The 25,784-nt window shown below is 37.6% G+C and overlaps 1 protein-coding gene across 8 annotated transcripts in view; it reads left to right on the forward strand.

The window, feature by feature from the left end:
* EPM2A (EPM2A glucan phosphatase, laforin) overlaps nt 1–25,784 on the forward strand; it is an 85,502-nt gene that overhangs the window by 35,896 nt on the left and 23,822 nt on the right. For 6 of the 8 annotated variants that reach the window (XM_070256208.1, XM_023633124.2, XM_023633123.2 and 3 more), the window contains exon 2: nt 723–897. In XM_070256208.1, coding sequence (XP_070112309.1) covers nt 836–897 — 62 coding nt within the window. In that variant the 5' untranslated portion in view covers nt 723–835. Of the gene's footprint in view, nt 1–12; nt 105–722; nt 898–8,069; nt 8,115–25,784 lie in introns of those variants that run through there. The other 2 variants (XM_070256209.1, XM_070256211.1) reach the window with 2 other exon arrangements.

The following is a 25,784-nucleotide window of genomic DNA, read 5'->3' on the forward strand; positions in this document are numbered from 1 at the left end:
TCTTCCGTCTCTGCCTCTTTGCTCCTCTCTCTGGAAGGAGGATGGTGTGTTCTGCTGCTTGTGAAGTGGGCAGAAAACAGCAGGAAGTCTCAGGTGCCTGAAAGGTGGGAACTAGGTGCATCAGATTACTGCCAGCTCTGCGCCTGCTAGTTCCATGACCTTAGGCAAGCTAGTTCATCTCTGTGATGCTTAGTTTCCCCATCTGAAGATAATACTAACCACTGATTTATATGCTAGATTGGATGTGATCATTTGTTTAATTATTAATGTATTTAATCTTTTAAATTTATTTATTGTTTGAGCTGATATTAATACACTTTGTTACTGATTTTAATCATGAATTTGCATACCAGAGAGATAAAACTGTAATACAGGGACATTATGGCTTTAAAAATCCTTTTCAGCAGCTAATCAGGCTGTGAAATGACTCACAATGGGATCTTTGGACAGGGAAGTACCCTGAAATTCTGAAAGCTAATACACTTTTGGAAATACCCATGTATGCAAAGGGAGCACAGAACTCTGAAATTCATAAGTAACTCTTTAGAAATTTCGACTGTTTTCCCTCTCCCTCTAGTCTATTTTTGTTTATACTGAAATGTGGAGATTAAGCAACTTTGTATTTACTTTCATCTTACTATTAATTTTGCATCAGCTACTTTGTGGCTGTTAAGCAAAGCATTGATTTAATTGCTCTGTTTGTCATTTCTTCTGGTTCTTAGGCAATGGGCCTCACCACGACCGTTGCTGCACTTATAATGAAAACAACTTGGTGGATGGCGTTTATTGTCTCCCAATAGGACACTGGATCGAGGCCACCGGGCACACCAATGAGATGAAGCACACGACAGACTTCTATTTTAATATTGCAGGCCACCAAGCCATGCATTATTCAAGGTAAAAATAGTGCCATGTTTATAAGCCTGGAAGTAGGACGAGAGGTAGTGTTAGGACAATGGAAGTATTTACTGTGCTCAGAACGCCAGTGTCTCCCTTTGGTCGGGACAGAGGCCTGCAGTTCTTTGAGGAGATAAATTATGGTGCATCACTGCGTGAGTCTTTCTGGTTCTCGATGTGAAGGATCCTTTTTATAGAATTCTTTTATTAAATACATACTCTAGCATCAACATATTTTGACCCGACAGTAGTTTACCAATCTGTGTGCTTACATAGTGGATTAAAAATAAAGATTGGACTAAAATATCTTAGCTCAGCATTTCTATCTTTTATGCTACTGACCAACAATGAAACAAAAATTGATGTCTCTTTATAAAATCATATTCAAGTAAACATATGTGAAAATCTAGATATAAAACTAGATTGGATTGATTACTTGCTCTCTTCTTAATATATTTATTTTTATTTGTTCATTTAATTATTATGCCAGCATATATGCTATAATAAAAATTCAAACACTGAAGGGGATGCTAAATGAAAAGTAAGGTTCAATACACTTTTCTTCATTCCTGCTCATGAGAAGTAATTGTTTACAACCGTTTTATGGTTAGTTTTTCTGGAGGTTAAATCTAGGTCTTAAATAATCTGCATATACTTTATTTGTTAATGTTTCAATTTAAAAATAGCTATTGATTCTCCTCTATGACATTAGAGAAATTTAGCTCACTTGTGCTTGTCTTCTCTCCCCACCCAGTCCCTACCAGGCTCATTTTAAGAAAATATTTTGTTATTTAACTTCATAAAAATTCTATTTCTTGACTCCTAAATTTTTGACAGTGTCTCTTGATTTCCTACTGTGTAAGATCAGAGATTTCTTGCCCCTATACTTTCCTCAACATCTACTTCCGCCTACTAACTCCTGTTTTTCATTACTTTTACATTTTCAGGGTTTATAGAACTTACATTTAATTTGGCAAATATAAATGTCTTTCATACTTTGATGATTTAAAGTTTAAAGCCAATATCCAACTTTTAAAATATTATGTAAATATTATTTATTGTAGACCATGCAGCGTTTGTACCACAGTAAGGGATGCATTCTCATGTTCTTAAAAATTGTGTTGCTTTGACTAGGAGATATAATTAATACAAACAGGGTTGTGAGGAGTGGGAGAGAATGTGACCTCATCATAGTCTTAGGGAATTAATATTCTTCTTGGACACACCTTTCTTATAAATCCCTGCTTGGTGTTGGCCTTGCAGGTGGCTTGGATGCAAGGCACGAGGAAGAGAGGAGATAAGCATGACTCATGATTTTATGGGCCGAGCAACTGGATTAATGGTGTGGCTATTTACTGAGATGGGGAAGATTAGGAGATGAACGATTTGGAGTTGGGACTGAGATAAAAATTCTATTTTAGACATATTACATTTGAAACGTATGTTAGATTGCAAAAAGGAAATCAATTTTCTATGTGGAGTTTCAAGGAGAAGTTGGAGATGGAGAGATAAAATTGGGGTTATCAGTATATAGATGACGTTCAAAGTGATGAGTCTAGATGAGATCATTTAGCAAATGAGTGAAATATAGAAGAGACAGAGAGCGTGAGAATAATGAGCCCTTGAGTCCACACAATTTAGAGATCAAGGAGAAGAGAATCCAGGGAAGAATGGGAAGGAGCGCCCATTGAGATGTTCTGACGTTTCATGAGGGTGTGTTCATGGGTCAGTTTTCATTTTTGCTGAACCCCTTATCTGACGAGTCATGTCTTAGACTCCCGGGATTTTCCTCTGTTTGATTGTTTCTCTCCTCATTGTCTTTGTTCTGTCATTAAGGACACTCCTTAGATGGATGTTGGACCTCTTGGATTTATACCTCATTCTTGACTTTTTAAAAATATTTTTCACCTCCTGGTTTTATTGCTTTACATTTTGGGAGACTTCCTTCTTTTTTCCATCTCAACTAATTGTTTTCCTTAATTTTGGTAATTATATTCTTAATTTTCATGAGCTCTTACTTATTCTGTTATTCCCTTTTTGCATCTTAGTTTGTTCTAGTTTATAAATGGACATATTCTTGAATCTTTCTTAGAACATTATGGAAAATTATTTTAAAGTTCTCTTTTCTTTTCTTACAGGAGCTATCTGGTTTCCTCCTGAATCAGGTGTTCTCTGTTCATTTTGATGTTTCTCTTTTGTGTTGATAGTTTTAAAAATAACTGATAATTCTTATTCATATTTATTATTTGAAAGAGTAGATTGATTATTCACTTTGGTGGGCTTGAGTTTTCTCTGCCATTCCCAGCTTTTATGCCTTAGAGAGGGTTGGCACAGGCTGTGTATCTGTGGGCAGATCATGTCTCTCTGAGAACAGAGGCAGACACTCGGCCTGGGTGCTCCTGCCACCTGGCCTCAAATGAAAAGACAAGAAGGACCTGTGTGGGTGCGCCTCTCATTCCAAGAGCCTTTCTTCCCCAAGTAGATGTTTTAATTTTTAAAGGAGGTATTTCTTTAGCTGCACTTTTAGTGTCATAGCTGTATGTGAGGTATGAATCATGGTTCATGTATTCCCAGTTCATGTGTACTCTTAGTTCACTTACAGTTCTTGCAAGAAAGCTTACAATTTTAAATTTCCTTAGGCAACTTAGTTTCACGTCTAAGTATCTGTCCTACTGAATTCCCAGATAATTCAACCTGCTTTTATCCTCCCCAGATGTAAAAATATGTATGTATATAACATAAAATACAGAATATATAAGTAATATGTACTATATAATAAATATATATTTACCTGTGAGGTATAATATATAAGACACACAGACACACATACCTATATACATACATAAATGAGACAAAATCTCAGACTCATCCCAGTTTTGGACTTAACAATAGTGTTCGTTGTTCCTCTATTTATTTATCTCTATAACAGAGATAACCGGGAACTTGGTAATAAATAACAATTGATTATAGTAGACCTGATGCCATGTCTTTGCTTTTAAGGGGTCCCCTCAGCCTCCAGTGTTTCTCTCAGTTCAATCTCACAGTCATCTACTTGAAAATCCATTGGGTGGTATGATTTGAAAAATAAAAATCAATTAGGAGTTATGAATCTTTTAAAATACAGATTCATGGGCCTGATCAAGCCCTGGGAATCTTTTTTTCCCCCCAACCTCTTCATATGATTCTCATGGGCATAAAAGTTTAAGAACTGTGATTAGTCCAATAAAGACAGTCATTTAGAATTTTAAAAAAGGAAGATTTTCGTGTGCCTTCAATCCTGTCAGTCTAACTCCCCTTAAAAATTCCAACCACAATTCACCCTCACTTGAAATCAGACAAGATAAAAATGTGAATTCAGTTTGTAAGAAAAGAGTTGAAAAGATATTCATATATTTCATTATTAAATTGAAAACATCTAATTGCTCTCTGCTTGCTATATTCATCTATGTATAGCGCTAAATTACATTATGAATTTATCTTAGTTGCTGAAATAGACACACATGTGATAGGTTACATGTTTAAGCATATGTAATGATAGAGTTGTTCAAACTCACCTAATAATTTGTAATCACAAACTATCATCCTTTAGCTTGAATATGGGAATGGAATTATGCCTGGATTTTTTTTATGGTTGGGATAAATCTTATCACAATTGAGTTGTCAGTATCCTTTATAATGATAAGACTTGCAAGAATACAAATATCTCACAATTGAATTTTATGTAATGTGTCAAGTTCATTGATTCAGTAAGAATTGGGTGGATTACTCTGCGTAGCCCCTGTGTTCAGTGCTGGACAATTAAAGATGGAGAGAGAGCGATCCCGCAGGAACTCATGTTCTTGTCGAAGATGAGCACGTAAACAGCTGCGATATAATGAGATAATTGCTATAATGAAGTTGTACATGCAGTGTAACAAGGGGTGCGAGGAGACATCTTTAGTTCAAGGAAATCTTTACGAGGAGAACTTGAACAGAAATGTGAAGGAATTTTTTTTCCCCAGGAAGACATTTGGGAGAGGGAAGTCAAGGTGTGGAGGATACAAGTACAAATGTATGGAGGTGTGAGAGTGTTATTAAGCTGACCAAATAATTTAGTCTAATCAGGACAATTTTGAAAGTAAAAAGAAGTACTTTTAATAATTAGCCTGCACAACAGGTGTAAAATAGGACTCTCCTGGGCACACTAGAATATAGGGCAACGCAGAGAACATATCATGTAGAAGAGAACGATCTGGTGCCTGTCAATATTCAGATCCAGAGAAACAAGCTGATAAACACTCTGCCTCCATAGAGGGGCTGGGGATCCCCTTTTATAGAAATTCACACCTGTTATGTGGTGTGACCGTGTTTAGGGGGTTTATGTGGTACATTTAAGTTTTAAATTTTAGCCAGGGTATACATACACATGTTTAACAAATCTAGTAGACTTACAAGTTTTATTATGAAAAGAAGTCTGCCTGTCTCCTCTACTCCCACACCTCCCCTAATTTGGTCTTTCCACAGGCAACCACTTTCACCTCTTTTTTACCCTAAAGATTCGCCCTCAACTAACGTCTGTTGCCAATCTTTTTTTTTCTTCTTCTTCTCCACAAAACTCCCCCAGTACATAGTTGTGTATTCTAGTTGTGGGTCCTTCTAGTTGTGGCATGTGGGACGCCGCCTCAGCGTGGCCTGATGAGCGGTGCCATGTCCGCGCCCAGGATCCAAACCGGCGAGACCCTGGGCCGCTGAAGCCCAGTGCACAAACTTAACCACTCGGCCCTGGGGCCGGCCCCCCACTTTCACATCTTTAAGCTGATTATTTGCTAATTACCTTCAGGTAAATGATAAATAATATAATTATATTGCTACTTCTTGGTTTTAGTTTTAAGTATTATCTATTGATTTTATACCATGAATTATGAAGATAGCTTTTTTATCCCCTCCCCTCACAAACCTCAGTGACATCCCTTCTATTGTTCAATCCACCCAATATAGTTATACATAATTTTGATAAGATCAGTATTCCACATGTTTCTTCGTATGCCTATGTAAATGCTATTTCACACGCTACCTGTTCACAAATGTCCACATCTCCTTTGCAGAATGTGTAGCTTTCGGGGTTGCTATTGAGAAGCCGAAGCCGTCATGGCCCCTGATCTTTTGTCTGAATGATTTTCTTCCCCCCTCTGGAGAAGCCTGTAGAGTCTTTTTATTCCAATATTAGGAAGTTTCATAATGGTATGTCTTGATGTGGGTCTATTTTTATCCGTTTTGCTAAACTCTCAGTGAGCAGACTTTTTAATTCTACAAGCTCAGGTGCTTCTTTGAAAGTAAATTTCTTGAATTACTCCTTTGATGATTTCTTCCCTTTCTTTCTGGAACTCCTATTATTCAGAAATTGGAACCCTGGGCTGAGTCTTTCATATTTTGCATATCTTTGTCTGTTGTTTTCCTTTTTTTGCTCTCCTTTCTAACAGATTTCTCAACTTCCTTTATCACGCGTCACTGCTATTTAGATTTTTATTTCTCCTGTCATTCTTTATTTTCTAAGAGATCTATTTAATTCTCTGAGTGTCTCTCAGTCCAGAGACTTGTTAAGCTTCCCCAGAGGATAAACCTCCAATCTTTGTCAGGACTGGGGAGGGGAGGTTTCCCAGCTGAGGAGAGTGGGAATAAAGCTGAGCATCTGGCTGCTTCTTAAACACACTTGCAACCGGTTCTCCTTACTCCTTTTAGCCGCATCCAGATGTACCTAGCGATACCAGTTTCTGAGCCTGTTGGGGATCCCGTATTGTAATTCCTGTCTGTTCTCAGTTTTCTCCACTGCTGGCCTTTGGACTTAGTTTTTTTCAGGTCTGCTAAATTATTTAATAATTAATCAATTGCTTTTCATCTTCCACAATTTCCTTGTTGTCGTCTTTCTTCCTATTCTTTCTTGTGGTTTTTTGTGTTTAATTTTTCACAAAATCTCTTTATTGTTTTAAAGGGATTTAGTGGAAGAGTCAAACTAGATGTGTGGAATCAATTTATCTGCAATACAGTGAAAGTGAATTAAAGTATTCGAAGTATCTAACATAAAACTTGGTAAATAGTCACTCAATAAATATCAAGTCCGTTCTTTATTTCTCACATTTAGCTTGCATTCTGTTCCTCTGATTCAGCTAAGATTCTACCATGCTAGAATAAGATTTTAAAAATCAACCATATTCAAACTGTACTTGGTAAAAAAAAATATGTCCCTCTTCAATAGATTATTTTTTATGCAAAAAAATGAATGTTTGCATTAAAGACACAGATAAGTAATTTAATGAGGCTTTAGTGGAAAGGGACTGTAATTTCTCTGTCTTGAAAAGGCTTATTGCCAATTAAACACATTTCAAGAGACATAAATTAGACTTTATGAACATCACACTTTATACTCTTTTGAAAATGTTACAGTTTAGGAAATGTATTGTAAAAGCATGCTTATATTTTGTAGCACTTTTGGCTTATAAAGAAAAGATGTATCATAATTTTCAGAACTCAAAATTATTTTAAACACTTAGAACAATAATTTTGCACATTTAAAAATACCATTATATCTAGCACGTTTCTCTAAAGTGAGTGAAATTAATGACTTCGGAGACAGAGTGAGGAACTTGGGTGCCAGCCCAGCTCTCTCATTACTGCTGGGTAACCTTGGGACAATCCTGTAACAGTTCTGGATTTCAGTTTGCTGATTTGCAAAGTGATCTGGTTGAACTAGGTGACTACTAAATGCAGTTCTGGAAATAATCAAGGGTTAAAGTTAATTTAAAAAACTAAGGCTTATGCAACATTTGCCAATATGTTATATTGTCCTAACAGTGACTGCTCGGTATCAGCTTCTCTGGGTTCAGATCCAGGGACCGAATGCCTACAGCCCAGTGCTGCCTCTAGTTGGTACTTCCCCTCATTTTTGTAGCTCAGGACATAGATTCAGTCCAACTCTACAGAAACTATGTTTGGACATACACACATATATTTTAAATTAAGGATATTTTTCCTAAGTGTATTATCATAATAACATTAACAATTCCGTATAACGTCCAATACCCAGTTCATATTCATGTTTCTCCAATTACCCCTTCACCCAATGTCTTTTGCTGCTAGTTTGCTCATCAGGATCCAGTCAAAGTCCACACTGTGCATTTGGTTTTTGTGTCTTTTAGGAGTCTTCTGTGACATTGACTTATTGAAGAGATCGGGCCACTCATGTGAGAGAATGTCCTACCTTTGGGATTTGTCTATTAGCTTCCAAGTGGTTCATTTAACTTGTTCCTCTAATTCTTATATTTCCTATAAACTGGAAATTAGATGCAAAGGTTTAGGTTAAGCATTAAAAAAATTATTTTATTGTGGTCATATTGGCTTATAACTGTGTAAATTTCAGGTGTGCATTATTATATTTCAGTTTCTGAGTAGACTGCATCATGTTCACCACCAATAGTCTAGTATTCATCTATCACCATACATGTGTGCGCCTGTGCCCCCTTCCCCCTCCCCCCATCCTCCACTCTAGTAACCACCAGTCTGTTCTCCATATCCACGTGTTTATCTTCCACATATAAGTGAAATCATATGATATTTGTCTGTCTCTGATTTAGGAAATACAGTTATTTTATAGCCAGTATACACATAATCTTTAATGAGTATGTATATGCTTCTTATATAATGATATTTTTACCTTGTTTATGTTTATAATCAAATTTTAACAAGAAATCTCTTTTAGATTAGAGAATAGCCATAAAATTCTGTGTGCAACAGGACAATCATATTGTCCTACCTCTGTAGTTCACAATGAAGACATTATTGGCCAAAGGAAGAATATAATTTCAGTTAGTACTTACATCTGACTGAATGATTTGTGATTTTTCTAAACCAAGATTATAATTGTTCATTATACTTGTGTAGGAAAAGAAACTGCACAATCCTCCTTCTTGTTCTTCTGATTAGACAGTGATTTTTACTGAGTATTAACTGAGTGTGAGATTCTTGAACGGTTCCTTTTCCCTGTATAATTAATGCTGTTCATATTTTATAAGGTCAAATTAATTAATGGTTGTCTTTTATCTTATGATTAAAAGACATATTTTTTTTAAAGATGGGCACCTGAGCTAATAACTGTTGCCAATCTTCTTTTTCTCTTTTTGCTTTCTCTCCTCAAATCACCCCAGTATATAGTTGTGTATTTTAGTTGTGGGTCCTTCTAGTTGTGGCATGTGGGATGCCACATCAGCATGGCTTGGCTTGATGAGAGGTGCCATGTCTGTGCCCAGGATCCAAACTGGCGAAACCCTGGGCCGCCGAAACCCTGGTTCGCCTGGAGTGCGTGAACTTAACCACTTGGCCACAGGGCTGGCCCCAAAATACATATTTTTATATGAAATATTTAAATATATTACATAAAATGATTATATATTTATGTAATATATATGATTATATTGGGATGGTTTATTTTCAACATCATATCAAGAAATATTAGTAATAGATATTAGCATCCTAATGGTAATCAGGGCTAATGCAAACATACCCTTTAATTCTTATTTCTTAGGAGTCATTTAAAACATATCTGCTCAAGTTCGTGCAGAAATCAGTTTTTGCTGATAGTGCTGCTGTGGAATCAGTACAATTCTCAAGGATGCAGCTGGATTTTGTGCTGCCTTGTATATATCAACAGCATTGTTATTTAAATTGTGATTGAAATGCCTTGGTCACTGGTGAACGAGAGAGAATCTTGATTGAAGGAGAGAGCTTGATTGTCAGATCTCAGGTTGTGTCTATAGGAATGCTAGTAAGAAAAGGGGAAAATTCTATCATATAAATTAAGCAAATTGAATTCCTAAGTCATTATGTGGGTAAAATACGGCAATTTTGCTAAAAATATGGATTTTTACTGTAAAATAGAGCAGAGAAATGAGGAAATAGAAGATAAGGGAAGGTAATTTATAAGATGGCTGCTATTATAGAATGTTTTGATGTTAATGAAAATGATCCTGTAGAGTTGAGAAAATTAACGATTAAGAGGAGAAAGGGGAGAGTTGCAGGAGCAGAATCTTTTTGTAAGCGAGTGTGACTCCAGAACAAACAGTTAATCCGTGGTTGTGGGACAACAGCAGAGTACTCGGGGCGTGGATGCAGGTAGGCCAGCGTAGTAGTGAGAGCGTGTGGAAGTTCAAGGTTTTACTGCTTCTCTTTCTCAGTGAAACAGTAAGCAAGGTCATCAGATGAGAGTGAGAAGAGAGAGGAGTTTTAGGTTTGAATGAGATATATAGACTGGGTAACTAATGGAATGTAAATGTACTGACTCATGAATTTTAATTTTTACAAGACTCTCCCAATTCCGATATTACAGTGGCCATGACAACCAAAGAAGAATTATTCTATCATATTAGATGGATACAGAAGACAGAATATTTTTGACAAGCTGAGATAGTCATTTTCTACAGTTTTCTGTGTGAGTCTAGCCAGATCAGAAAGAAGTCTCAGTAGCATGCTAAAATGGGGTCTTCGCAGGTTGGGAATTATATACCATGTTTTTTAGAGCTAGAATTAAATTTATTATGCTAGGCACTATGAAAGGCCCACTTCAGGGAGACCAGTGGATGTATTTATATTAGAGTCAGTGAGCACACTGGGGAGTATTTCTGTCTTGTTTTCAGAGGGTCAGTATATTTAGATCGCTTTGCCAATCACTGATTATGACTATTTAAACTAGCTTAAAACGACTGGTTTCTTAGAGCACAGTCTCATCTTTGGCTGAACAGAATGGAAGGATTATCACACGGATGGAGTAGGGATCGATTAAGAAATGGTAGTCAAAATACATGTTTCTTACTGTACATGAGGATCGATTTTGCTGTTGGCTATTTCTTTTTCATAAAAGCCCTCTTATAACTTTTTTGTTCACAGACTTGTTTTTGAAAACTGAGATCTTTATTTCCCACTTCGATAAGTTGTAAAATGCCTTTTCCATCCTTCTTTTCCTAAGCCCTTTTAATTTTTCTTTTTGAGTGTCATGTAGACTTCTTGTTCCTGAAAAATGAATCAATAGTGATGAAAATATTAATTGATTAGTGTGAAACATTTTTCTGAAAAACTACAGTGTACACACACTGATAACATTTAGTTGTACAGACTCTCCCTCTTATAATGGAAGGATTGTTTGCTACACACAGGCCACACGTGTTTGACAGAGTCTGAGGCAGGACTCTAGGATCTGGGCTAATGAAAGCAGGGAGTAGATTATAGAAGTGGTACAAGGATTATATCGAACGAGTAAAACCGTAATAGTGCCTTGTAACCCTCAGCTACTTCTGACTATGAGAGAAAAGGAATCTTACACAGCATCCCCTCATGTTAGAGAGGAGCAAATGGGAACCAGAGCTACTGAGGTACTGCTCTCAGGTCGTAACGGCCCATAAGCAGCAAAGCCTCCATTTCCGACTCTTCACCCCATGCCTGGTTCACTCCTTGTAAAACAGGCCACCATTTTCTCGTCCCAGAGCTTTCTCCCATCAACTGATCAAAACACATCTGGACGCAAACAATGGCAAGAAAATCCTGCTTATTTTCACTAATCAAAGCTTAAAGTTTATATAATCCATGTAAGCCTAGTTATGTTGAGTTGATTGTAAGAAGGACCTGAAATCGTTTTCTCTCTCCCAGCACTTTCATGCCATTTTTTTGAAAAGTGCTATTTTTTCAGGCATTTGCCTTGCAGTTTAACTCGCCTCATTATCATTCCCCACCTTGTACTCTTGAACTATTGCATTAATCGCTTGTCTCATTTCCCGTTTTCCTAGATTGCAGATTCTGTCCCAACACCTTTCTTCCTAAGACTCCTTTGTTTGTCCTGTGTGGTTTTTCAGAGACAATTAGTATTAATCTTCTTAATTTAGTCACTGGCATTTCCATTGCTACGCCCTCTCCTCAGACATACTTATTGCACTGCCCGTTATGAATAGGTGTATTGATGTTAGAGGGTGGTGTTTTATGCGAGGATCTTCCAGTATAAACTATGTCACATTGCTTTTCTAATGCTACTCCAGCTTAATTACACTAGGTGTGACTCTTCACATGGAGGAAACTTAATATATAAAGTCCCAAAGCTCCAGAGACATATTTGCATTAAATAGGAAGTGACCAGAGAAGTTATTTAAATGGTGACCTCCCCAAGGATTTAAAAGTTTATTTCCAGAATTTCTTTTTTGGTCTGGTTTTAGGAGGGAAGAGAAACCAAAAGCTGAAATTAATAACCAATCAGAAATGAAGATTAAGCATCTCAAAAATGATAAATTGATGAGAAGGATGACCATTTGTTACAAAACTAATAGGTTCATGCAAATTATGAGGAAGCGTTTTCTTGTGGAAAGTGAAGTATATCTCTTCTATAAAGCTACTTGTATGTTTACGGTTGGTTCTTCGTTATATCCTAGAAAAATTAGAAAGGAAGACAAAAGGAGGAAGGACAGAGAAGAAGGTGGGAAGAAGGGACATAGATTCCTTTTCTGGACTGAGCCTCTTGTCTTCAGCTATTGTATGACGGCAGGTGGTAACACAGGATATTTTTTTTAACGCTGTTGCCTTCGGAAGTTGCTCTGCCCCTTGGAAGTTCACCCTGGATAATCTGTTATTTCTGACGTTACCAGAGGTTTGGAAACAGGGCCTCTTGTGTGTCTCATTGCTTATAGCCATGACCATGAGTTTTTATTATTTCAAATCTTTTCAAAGAAAACAAAGCCCAGGCATGCCGTGAAAGTGACAGCGCCATTCTGAGAGAGATTGGCAATGCCCTGATGGATGGCCCTCAGCTGGATTAATAGCTGTTTATGGTTGGTGGGGTTTCCAGAGCTGTCCTTTAACTCAGGATATTCAAATAAGATATTGTCAATTAAGTCAAGGCAGAGCAAAAAGGACAATAAAAATGGTATCACACAAGTTGGAAATATGTGTAGTTAATTGATTATAGAAATAGATTTGAACATCAGAACGCCAGCTTTCGAAATACCCTTCTCATGAGATTAATGTTATTCCTTACTTAAAAAAAACAGACCTAAAAAGCTGAATTTAGAAGGATCATTTTGATTATATACCATCTGCCCAGGACTATGGTAGATACTATTAAAATTTTTCAACTTAAGTAATAATAAAATTATATGTTATTTATTTACATCACAAAAGGGTTCTTCACTTTGTGAAAGGACTCCCTTGTGTTTAGATGGGTAGACATTCTCAGAATAGAGCTGAGGAACGGGATCTCTGTCTGGCCTGAATTAATAATACCTGTGGAATATTTTTGTCCTAGCCACTGCCGCTCTGACTACGGAAAAATTTAGAATAGGAAAAAAACCCCCAAAACTGTGAACAGTAAGTAACCAGCTAATTCACATTTCAAAGATGACTAAAGAGAAGTTTAAACAGTGAAATTCATGGCTGTGTTGAACTGAAGCTTGCAGAATAGCATTTATAAAGCTTTACCTACAAATGCGCCTGTATCTATCAGGTTTTGCCCTTATTCTTTGCCACTTTTTGTATTACTCTACCGTGTTCTGTATTTTCAGCCTATTTCTTGCCTCCACCCCACTCCATTTGTTTTCACTGTGTCTTCTGCCGCACCTGTTTCCCTGTCTGTCTCTTAGCTCCCTCTGGCTTTTCTTGTCCCTTTTTTCCTGTCTTGATGTCTTTCCCCCTTTTCTTCATTCTTTTTCTTGGTACTTTATTAACTGACCACAATATGAGATTGACGTCCATATCTAAACACATATTTAAAAGATTTTATACTTTCTGTCCTTAATCTGGAAGCAGGTGACTGATCTGTTTTCATTCCATTCATTCTTTCATTCAGCTTTTTTTCGAGCACCTGCTTTTTGCCAGAAGCTAGATGTTAGGGGTACGAAGTTAAACATGACTTCTCCATTAGAAGCTAACAGTCCCATGGCAGAGACAAATAAAACATGTATTACTATGAAAATCTCAATTAAGTTACTTTTTACTTCTCCGTGGTTTTTAAACTTATTTTCTTTACATGGACTTCAGTGAATTAAGGTCTTGAATTCTTGTTGAAATCTCTCTACATTTAAGATGTGACTTTGCTTACCAAAATTTAGTTAATATTTAATTTTCAGGAACAAATTTTGTCTTAATAAAGGGAGAGACTGTGGTACTTGAAATTTTATAAAGTAAGGAAATTAATAAAAGTTTTATTTGCCTCACATTCTTATTTTCTCATCCTAATAAAATCTTTTCAATAATTGTGCTGTTGGAGCACAGAAAAAGCCTTCTGGGTAAAGGACAACACTGTCTTAAAATTGTGCTTTAGATTTTTATCACTATTAAAAATAAAATCTCATAGAGGGCTGGGTACAGGACCCTTCATTGCCTTGCACAACTCCAGAGCATATGATTCATGGAATGGTTAGCGTGACCCCCCCCGGCCCCATCCACCTGCTCTGCCTGGTGCAAAGCCTGCTTTGCTCTATGTGGTGGGCCTGACTGGGTAACAGTTATAGACACCATACAGAAATCTAGTTGGTGGGCATTACAATCTTTTATATTGATGTATACTTAAAAATTTTATAGTAGATTTCTGACCCAAGATGAAATAACCTCTAAGAAATTACCTGTATTAATCTTTTTTAGTTTATAAGTCAAGGGACTGATGTGCCATCACATCTTCTTTGGGACTCTGAACGAGTTAAGGCCTCTCATGCTGTTTAATCTTTAAGCATATCCAGCTTCACAGTGATGGGGATTAGAACATGCCACCCCAAAATATGGCACCTTGACGTATTGAGAATATTAAGCTGACTTCTGGATTTTCTGACTTTCCCCTAAAGCAAGTCATAAGACCCTCATGTACCTTCCCTACACCCAGAGGACAGGAGCATCTTTATCTTTGAAGACTGAGAGGAATCCAAATGCTCAGGCCTGCTGAGTTCCTCCCAGTTTACTATCCTGAGCTCATGTCCTTTTGTCCTATCACACTTTCCCACGGCTTTCCACTCTACATCAAACCTGGTATGAAAACACTCAGGTTTAACTGCTTCTTCAGGTCCTCATTTCCTTATGAAGGTTCCTATGCCAAGTAACACTTATATTAAATAAACACATATTAATATAAATAAGTTTGTAAGCTTTTCTCTTGTTAGTCTGTCTTTTGTCAGTCTAACTTACCAGGCCACAGCTGGAGAACCTACGGGGTAGTAGGAAAAAGAATTTCTTCCTCCTCCACAACTGTCTGAAAATCTTTCTAGAATTTGCATAGGGCAAAGTGTCTAAACCTACAAGCAGATATTTCTAAACACATTAGGAAAATGGAGATTAAAAAAATTATATGAAGGTCTCTAATGCATTGGCAAGATTAACAGTTGACATTAATTTCGTTAAAAACCAAAACCACTTTTGGATTTTGAATTTAGAAAACTGTTATGGCTTCTCACTACTTTAACTTATAAAAGGAAAAATAGAATTTGTACCTATTTCGGTTTTTGAAATAGCTTTATAAGGCATGTGTCATCTCAGAGTAGGTTTTTCACTGCTTAACTGAATTGAGTTTTAATGAAAACAATACAACATTCATCTGGAATTCAGTGAACTATACCATTACAGAATAAAACTGAAAAAAAGACTTTTTGGTTGTATTTTGAATGAAAAGAATAGGAAAGGCATCTGCTAGGATTTCTGCTTTTAGAAATAAAAGCAAGAAGCAACTCTCTCCTGAAACTATCTCAGAGTTCTAGTAATTGTTATCAAGAGAAATAATGAGTTTAGGAGCAAAAGTCATCTATTGTGTTGTAAATGGTGACTCCAAACTGTAGATCTTCATGAAAAATAAGAAGGCTGTAAATTTTAAAAATGCTATAGAGTGCAGAACAGGTCAGTCAGTTAGTGGAACATATGTATAAATAAAGCGCCAAATAGAGAGTGAAGTATGACTGCATGCATGGACAGACGCAGACGGTATTTACTATCCAACTTTGGCTTAAAGCACTGTGTTCAGTTGACTTGACTAATTTCTTCAACTTATTTAAAGATGTTTGTCTTGGGCTGCTTCCTTGCTGATGCAAATAGCTTTTTCAGAAACATTGAAATAGTAAAAATAGAATGCACAAAAAGGTAGCTAGTATACTGAGAAAAATTACGGAAATGAAGTTTTATTCCAGACTGTTGAGGAGAGAAACGCAGTCTTATGATACGCTGAGCTGATGGGCATTTGGTATTATCAGTTTAGGACAGAGTTGAAGGGCAATGAGGAACATCACCTGAGTGCCGCATATCTGAGTTCAGCAGACTCTGGGGACAGAGATTGTAAATCATCTGCTGTTCTAAGAGTGAAATGACAGTCTTTTGATTACAGCATGAAATTGGTCCTTAAAATGATCTTGAAAGTCTTAATTTTTATTTTGGGCAGGGGAAGATTCATCCTAAGCTAACATTGTTAGCTAATAATAAGATTGTTGCTAATCTTCCTCCTTTTTTTCTTCTCCCTCTGACCCCCAAAGTCCCAGTACATAGTTTTGTATAGTTGTAAATTCTTCTATATGAGCTGCTGCCACAGCATGGCTACTGACAGATGAGTGGTGTGGTTCCGTGCCTGGGAACTGAACTGGGCTGCCAAAGTGGAGCACGCTGAACTTTAACTGGTAGGCCATTGGGGCTGGCTCTTAAAAATCCTAACAAAAGGCTGCTCCGTGTTCTTAAACTTCTAATAAAAACCTGCCTTGTAGCAGCCTCAGACCCCAACTGACCAAACAATTTGTTACAAAAATGCCCCTTATCTTAAAAGCCAGAGCCCTGATTATGGATCAAGTGGTTAAGAGAAGCTAGCATAGAGGGAGAAGGAGCAAAAGAAGAAAGGGAATAGAGAAGAATTTAAAGTGAAAAAGCAAAGGTCAGAAGGAAAAACTAAATACATCTTAATGATGAGAATAAGTCCTGTCAGATAGGAAGCATAGCTTCCATCAAAAGATTTACAACACGTGCCTGGAGAAAAAGAATCAGAAGGATTAAATTTCTCAAATTAAAAGAAAATGATGGAGCACGTTCTTTTGTTTATTGTAATTTATCACTCTTCAAATTTTATTGTTGATCCTAAACCCATTATGAACATTCTCTAAAATGAATCTTGCTTTATTTTATTAGTGGATGCTGAAAAGATTTCTAGCATTTTCTAAAATGTAAGCTAATAAACATAAAACACAAGAGACTATTTTACCCTTAGCATTACAATATTGAATTGTGTCCATTTTTCTCTACAAGATTGGGCAAATTTCATGCTGCCAGGCTGTCAAAGGAATGTTAAAGAGCCTTGTAGAACAAGGATTTTTTTTTTTGAGACTTCAAATACTATGCGTGGCATTCTGTGACTAAGAACGTAAATGTCACACTGGACCAGGAATTGTCCCATCCAGCTTTATGAGGCTCCTTTGGCGATAGCACTGTAACAGTGTCTCCTGTTTCCATGATGTTGACATCGTGTCATCATGTTGACATATCCTGATATTGACCAGGTCCCTTCTCTGATGCCCCCTCTCATGGATCCTTCTCTGGTAATGAGGGTAGAGACCTTGTCTGTTTCATTCACTGTTGTATTCCCAGCCTCGGTGTCTAACTTTGCTTATGTAATTGATCACTTCTTATTTTATGTGAAAGTTATTTAATGACGCATCTTGACTTTCCTATTTTACATGGAAGTTATTTGATGATGTATCTTAACAAGAAGACTGTATACTTCTTCAGAGCAGGATGTACGTCTGAATTCAGCTTCATATCCATTCACTGCTTTTAATACAATGCCTTGCACATCACTGATGGTTATACATATAGATTGAATGATGAACTTCATGAACTTTAGTGGATCATTATTATTTGCCATCTAGGAACTTATCCAAAACATTTGGAACTCATAGGTCGGTCTTGTGTGGTGCCACAGGATGGGGTGGAGGAGAGGACAACTGAATGACTACGAAGTCATAGCTTGGCCACCATTGGGCACGATGCCTTCTCCCCTCTTTGATTCTCTAGGGTGCCAGAGACTATGACCATGTGTTGTTGGCAACTCAGAGGGGACATTTTTCAGAAGTAACTAATTCTGATGAGTACAAATTTCAGTGGGTAGAGTGAGTGGGCAGGTGGGAGTAGAGAAAGGTAAAGAAATCCAAACTATAAGAAAATTATAACTGTAGAATTGTAGACTGTTATATGGTTAATTGATCTCAAATCATAGAGGGAAACTCAAGGCAGCTGAATGCTTCATGTTCACGGTGCTACAAAAAAGTAGAGCAGGCTGGAGATTGCCAAGCTTAGAAGAACCTGCTTGCAAGCTTGACCCTTTTGCTGTTCTCTGGGAATTTGGGTAGTAAATAGTCCCCTGTACTGATATAAAACTTTCCCTAAGTAATAATGGTGGCTCGCTGTGCCTCAAATATGCAAAGACTGTGTTTGTGCTTAATGCCTGCCTGCCTTCTGGGAGGCTAGAATTTTGGATCATGCTAGTCAGAGGATGCCCATACACCGGACCCCAATAAAACCTGTTGACAGGGTCTCTAATGAGCTACTCTGGTAGATAACGCTTCCCATTTATTGTCACAACTTGCTGCTGGAGGATTAAGCATGGCCTGTGCGATTTCACTAGGAGGGGGGTCCCTTGGAATCTTGCACCTGGTTTTACCTGAACTTCTCCCACGCACCTTTTCCCTTTGCTGATTTTGCTTTGGATCCTTTCGTTGTAATAAATCTCAGCTGTGAGTACAGCTATACGCTGAGTCCTATGAGGTCTTCTAGCAAATCAGCAAACCTGGGGCGGTCTTGAGGAACCTTCACACATCCACTTTATAGCACCCAGTCCAGGCAGTGTCGTGAGCTGATCCTGGCCAGGACTACAGTCTATCAGAAGACGCATCACCACCAATGAGTAGGGGTGCAGCTAGCCTTTTTGCCTTAGACCAGTATCTAGTCAGCCTGGTGTGAATCCACAGGTACGTGTGTGCCTATTCTGTGTGAATGGGGTTTTATTTCACTATATTTTCTAACTAATTTCTGCTTGCATAATGTAGTCATCAAATGCACGTGCTCTGAGTTGGGCTGCTGAGGGTTGAGTTCGAGCTTTACTCCTTCCTAGCAGTAGGACTTTGGGTACGTTGTTAACTGCTGTGCATCTTCTATAAGAGAATGATAATAATAAAATTTACCTTGGTGAGCTGTTGCTAGCATTAACGGAGATAAAGTAATGTGCTGATTCTTTTGATTTCGTTCAAGTGGTTTTACCTTTTGGCCTCTTCTTGAGATTTGTAGTAGAAGGTTGGGTTCTCCGGTTAGTTGCAGACCTGGTGACGTCGTCTTCACTGTTTTGACTTTGTGTTATTTGTTTGGTTTTGGGAGGCAGGTTTTGAAAGCCTGTGTCTATGCTGCCATTTTTCCTGGAAATGAATTTAGTTTTAGATGTTCAAAATTGTTACCATAAATGGAACTATAAGATGCTGATATTTAATCAGTCTTCTATTACTTGTGTATTTTCCTTGGTTCATGAGTAGCAGAAAAATGCTTGAAAACAGTAGAAAACACCAACATTTGAGTAAGAAAGTAAATAAGATTTTTTTGAGCATCTCCTAGCTACTGGGTACTTTGTTAGGTAACTACTTGCACTAATTCATTTTATTCTTCCAATGCTCTACAAATACAGATGTTAATATCTCCTTTTCGTTTTTTTTGTTGTTGAGGAAGATTTGCCCTGAGCTAACATCTATTGCCAGTCTTCCCCTTTTAGCTTGAGAAGGATTCACCCTGAGCCAACATCTGTGCCAATCTTCCTCTATTTTGTATGTGGATAGCCACTACAGCATGGCCACCAACAAGTGACATAGGTCCCTGCCCAGGAACCGAACCCGGGCTGCTGAGGCAGAGCTCACAGAACTTAACCACTAAGCCACAGGGCTGGCCCAAACATCTCCATTTTAATGATGAGGAAACTCAACCACAGAGAAGTTAAATCCATTAACCACACTCATGTAGCCAGTAAGTTGCAGAACTGGGATTCAAACGCAGGACTATTTGATTCTAAAGACTCTTGTCCAAGCATTATACTGTCTCATTATACATAATGAAAGTAAACACTAATTATCAGAAATGACAATGAGGGGGTGGGGAGAAGACTCCTATAGTTACTACATATACTTTATGAAATTGTATTTGACCACATCAACATGGCCAAATTAGTCATACTTTCTGAGATTTCTGTAGCAGAATTTATTGTTTTCTGTGGCTTCATTTTTATCATCATTATAGACTTTTGAAATCTAATGTTTTAACTGATAACTTCCTTACCCTTTTGCATGTTAGTAGATTTCTAGATTCGCTCTGAACATTTCCTTTTCAAATATTGCCGGAAAAATAGGTCTTAGCTGAGCCCTCAGACTGCATTTTTGGACCAAAATCCTAAAAGTATCCAGTAATAGCAAATCTTAAACACCTTCCCAACATTAAGGATTAAGCTTGTTTCCTGCTTTATGATATAGTTAATTTTAATGTCATCCATTTATGTATTTGTAACAACTTAAAAAACAATTTTTGAATTAGTGGATGCCAACACATTTTTCCTTTTCTTTTTTTAATAGTTCTTTTTGGTTTCACAGAGCTATTTCCATAGAAATACCAACCAAAAGATTTTTACCTAGGCCAGTCCCCAAAGAAATTCTCTTTTAAAGCTTAGGGAGATCTAAAACCTAACAAGCAACATCCTCCTCACGTATCCTGTTTCTTGCAAATTTAAGTCCTTTAAATCTTAAATTGTTATTATTTCTAAGTCATTTTGTTTCGTAGATTTGCAAATAAATTATGACTTTTACCTCTTAAGTATTGTTTTAGAGAACTGGTGTCACTGGTTTGTGAGTTTTTGACATCTTATTCACCTTTGTATCCTTGCGACCTATTTCAATGCCTGGTTGCTGAGTACATACTCCAAAATTACTAAACGGTTCCATACATTGTTTTTAAATTTGATCATAGAAACTATACATAAGTAACTTTGCATCCTTAATTTTACACTTCTCTAGCTACTTTGGACAGTTTCTAAGATGTACAGTGATAGATGTGTCGGCACTTAAGTACATATCATCTAATAGAATAAAATGGTAATAACCACTAGGAAGGCCAGTTCTGCTTTCATTTCACAGTAAAATATTGCTGTTTGGAATACCAGGTTCCTGGAGCTTCCGAAAATCCAAATTTGCTCCAGTGTCAACATAGTAGGCACATTCACACAAACATACATACACACAGACACACACAACCAAACCAAATAAACCAAACAATCTGTACAACCTTGGGCAGTGACAAAGCGACTCACAAAGGTGAGTAAGAATGTCACCCACAAGGAGCTGACAGTCACGAGCAGGAAGTAGACTTTTAACAGATACGATCATTGGTGTTAAAAGTCCAACATTATACAAATAAAGTAGAAACAGGAAAATTGCCCCAAAACTTCAGGAACCTTAAAAAACAATTGTGCTGACATATGGGACTCAAACTAAGCAGAAATTGGTTTTAATATTAGCAACTCAGTAGCCAGTTATCAAACTAGAAACCAAATCCTCTGCTTTACTTTATTCTTAAACTTTACGCAACGGAAGTGAGATAAAATAACCAGGAAGTGATCTCAGTGAACAGATTACTTGCACTTTCCGTTGCTGGGGAAATAAAGAAGTGAGTTAGCATGTTGGCTGGGTGGTGATAGACTTGACAGACTTTGTAAAGCTCCAAAGGCAACTGGAATTTCTGCTGGACTCTGAGTATGACAGATCAAAACCAGTTCTGTGTTTCCTACAACCAAGAAAACTTTCGATAACATAGAAAGTTACGTTATTCCTTCTTGGTTTCTCTTACTGATCCTGAAATAATTTTCTGCTTGTCTGTGCTTCTATGCAGTGTTAGACTTGCATCGCCTATGCAGATGGTAAAATCGACACCTTAAAAAATAGATTACTCAGTCAACAAATATACAGTGAGTTTTGAGATCAGGACAGTGGAGGACCAAAGAAGTTCAGGAAAAGCTCCTTGAGCTCCTGGAGCTTACTGTCCATTTGCAATGATAAGGCATCAACACCTGAACATTTTAGTAGCAATACGGTCATGTGTTTCTTAACAACGGGGATACGTTCTGAGAAATGCAGTATTAGGTGATTTAATTGTCATGTGACTATCATAGAGTACACTTACACAACCTAGATGGTACAGCCTACTACACACCTCGGCTGGATGGTACTGATCTTATGGGGCACCCGTCGTATATGTGGTCCATCAGTGACCCAAACGTTGTTATGCAACACATAACTGTTTATAAATTAAACTAGTTAAGATGAGTACAAGTGCCTCTTGAGGCAGCATGTGATACATAGATTGTTAATCTATGTCACAGTACCCAGATATTTGGTCAAACTTTATTCTAGATGTTCCCATGAAGGCATTTTTAAGATGATTAATATTTAAATCAGTAGACTTTGAGTAAAGCAGATTACCCTCCATAACGTGGGTGGGCCTCATCCAATCAGTTGTAGGCCTTAGTAGAAAAAGACTGACCTCCCCGGAAGAGATGGGAATTCTGCCTGCAGACGGCCTTTGGACTTGAACTGCAATGTTGGCTCTTGCCTGGGTCTCCAGCCTGCTGGTCTACCCTGCAGATTTTGGACTTGCCAGCCTGTGTAACTGCAGGAGCCAACTCCTTCAAATGAATCTGTTTCTCTCTATATACACGTGCTATAAGTTCTGTTTCTCTGGAGAATGCTGATTCATATGACACCAATGGCAGTTGAGTGCTTTGACTTGAATGGAAAACAATCAGCTGAAATTGTCATCTATCTCTTGGCTTAATTCCTTTTCTTGTATTTCATCTTCCTTCCCAGATGATGAGTTCCTAGAGATCAGTGGGAACAATATCAAAGGTCTAGTTTGGATAAAGACTTTGAAGTGAAGTATCCTTTAATTCTTACATTTAAAGCTGTCAGAAATTAATGTGCGAAAGTGGTAGGCTTCTCATCTGGATTTCTCTCTCCACTGGTAATTAGGAAGGGTTTTAGAGACAACAGGTGCGCTGTGGAAAGCATGTTAGATGAAAAGTCTCGACTTTGCTTTTCAAGAGTTGCATGGCATTATACAGATTGCCCCGTGTCTCCAGGCCTCTATTTCTGCTTGTAGATTAAGGGAGATAACAGAAGTTCACGAACTCACCAAAACAGGCAAAACTAATCCATGTGTTCTGTGTCATCCTTGTCATGACTAGATAGGAGTAGAAGGAGAGTCTTCTGGGGCCTGGTAGAAGCTCTGTTTCTGGCTATATGGATACATTCTGTTTATAAAAAAGTTTATTGAGCAGTACACTTATGTGCATTTTTAATGTGTATTGTGTTTCAATAGAAAGTTTTTAAAAGTTCATGTACTCACTCTTGCAAATACTTTTGAAGAATTAGGGTTCAAAAATCCTAATGTGTTACAAAGATAACCCACCAAAATCACTTGTAGCAGCCTTTCCCTTCAGTAGTTTCCATCAGAAAATTAGATTCCCATTAACAGCAAATACAAAGAGATGGTAAAGTGTAGGCAAAGAAAGACCAATTTCTTTAAAGTCCATTAACTGATTTTCAGGAGATCCACCTAAAGTTGTATTTTAGATCTTTGGTACTATACTTACTTTAGTTGTTGGTGTTGATTTCAAGAATGCAATGAGACCAAATGGTTGTGTTTGTGAAAGTGCTTTTTGATGTTTGTTAAAACATGAAGGAGGGGCTGGCCCAGTGGTGCAGCGGTTAAGTTCGCACGGTCTGCTTCTCGGCGACCTGGGGTTCCATTGGATCCTAGGTGTGGACATAGCACTGCTTGGCAAAAAGAGATGCTGTGGTAGGTGTCCCCCGTATAAAAAGTAGAGGAAGATGGGCATGGATGTTAGCTCAGGGCCAGTCTTCCTCAGCAAAAAGAGGAGGATTGGCAGTAGTTAGCTCAGGGCTAATCTTCCTCAAAAAAAAAAAAGAAGGAAAAGGCAAAATAATAGCAGTGTAACCTTTTTTATAGATCATAAAAGGAACAAATAAAGCCTCTTAAAAGTATCTTTGAAGCTTCACAGGTCCTAGTAAAAAAATGGAATTATTTATTGTTTCAATAAAGCAGTGGGACCATCCTCATTTATGAACCATAAGCATCATGCCAGCACCTATTTTTTTTTTTTTTGCTGAGGAAGATTAGCCCTGTGCCAATCTTCCTCTTTTTTTTGCTTGAGGAAGATTAGCTGTGAGCTAACATCTGTACCAATCTTCCTCTATTTTATATGTGGGTCGCTGCCACAGCACGGCTGACAAGTGGTGTAGGTCCGTGCCTGGGATCTGAACCACCAAACACAGGCTGCCAAAGCAGAGCATGCCAAACTTAACCACTAGGCAGCGGGGCTGGCCCCCTTGCCACCTACTTGTAATATCAATGAGAAAAGGATGGATAGAATTTTCACATGCGCTTGTGTGTTGGAAATGAGAAAACACACACCGATCTTTTATGCATATCCCCTTAGACCTATTTAATAAAATAACAAAATCCCCAATTATGAGATTTTTTAAAAAAAGCACCTGAGTAGCTGAGGGACACCCTTATTGCAGGTGTGTTGTTCACTAGGGTGGACATCGGTATAGCTCAGTGCTTTCGATCACTGCCACACTCCCACTGCTCTTTGGTTATTTTACATTCATGACCATTGTTTTCTTTCCATATGTAAATATTAAAAAAATGCACCATGTAATTCCTGACTCTGTTTGCTGGATAGAGAAGGCAATTCATTAATACATTGCTCGTTATTTCTGGTTGCAGGAATGCTATGCATTGCTAAGCAGAGAAGAGGCTCTCAGGAAGGCTGCTTTTACAACGATAGACACAGGTGTTCTCTTTTAGATGTCAAGTCAGCTCCCTTCTGAGAATCTCAGATAAGTGGTCCAAATTGCATCTAAGAGGAAAATTCACCAAAGCATAATTACTTTTCATCAGGGTGCCACAAATAATGAAAAGAAAAGAACACTGGAAGTATATTGTAGTCTACTTAATCACCATCATTTTAAAAAGCTGATGTAGAATTCCTTACTTCAAGACAAATTGTATAGCTTTGGTGGTAAATTAGGCATATTTTCTAAACACTAAATTGTATTTCTTCTAATTCACATTTGACTAAGAAAAGCTGACTAGTCTTTGTAGCCATGGAATATATGAGATAAGGTTTGCAGCTGCCATTTCAAACAGTGCATTTTTGTCTATTTTTCAATAGCTTCCTGTGTTTCTATTCATATTGAATGAATCCCCTTCTTTATCTTTTGCAGTAAGATAAATTTCCTCAGGGTTGCTATCTGTGCGGGATGCAGGCAGATCCTTACATCACCTTGCCTGTCCATCCCCCCCGCCCCGCAAGAGCTCAGCTTGTGGAGAGCAATAGATGATTAGTATGTGTGGAAATGGTAGACCTTTGCCCAGTGGTGAACTATTATCTAGCACAGTGCATACGAATTCCTGGTCATCAGAATTTTACATAGCATTTCTGCACTTAAGAGAGGTCCTAGAACTGACAATCTTCAATTGAGGCACAATGGAAAATCTGAGACCAATAAAACTCGGTTTGACTACAAGCTCAACCATTGATTAGGTATGGGGAACTTGTTCAGACTTTGCATGCCTTGCTTTATTCGTCTATAAAATTAGAATGATAATACCTCTTCCCGAAGAATCAAGTCACCTAACAAAACAATTTTTCTACAGTTGTTCTTGATTAATAGTAGTCATTATAAAGAAAATTTAAGATTTGGGGGAGGGTGTGTAGGCTTTTGGGGAGGTGATGGGAGAAAGTGCCCATCCTACATCAGCACCTTTAA

Source organism: Equus caballus, chromosome 31 (genome assembly GCF_041296265.1).
Source record: "Equus caballus isolate H_3958 breed thoroughbred chromosome 31, TB-T2T, whole genome shotgun sequence".
In the NCBI taxonomy this organism is placed as follows: Eukaryota; Metazoa; Chordata; class Mammalia; order Perissodactyla; family Equidae; genus Equus; species Equus caballus.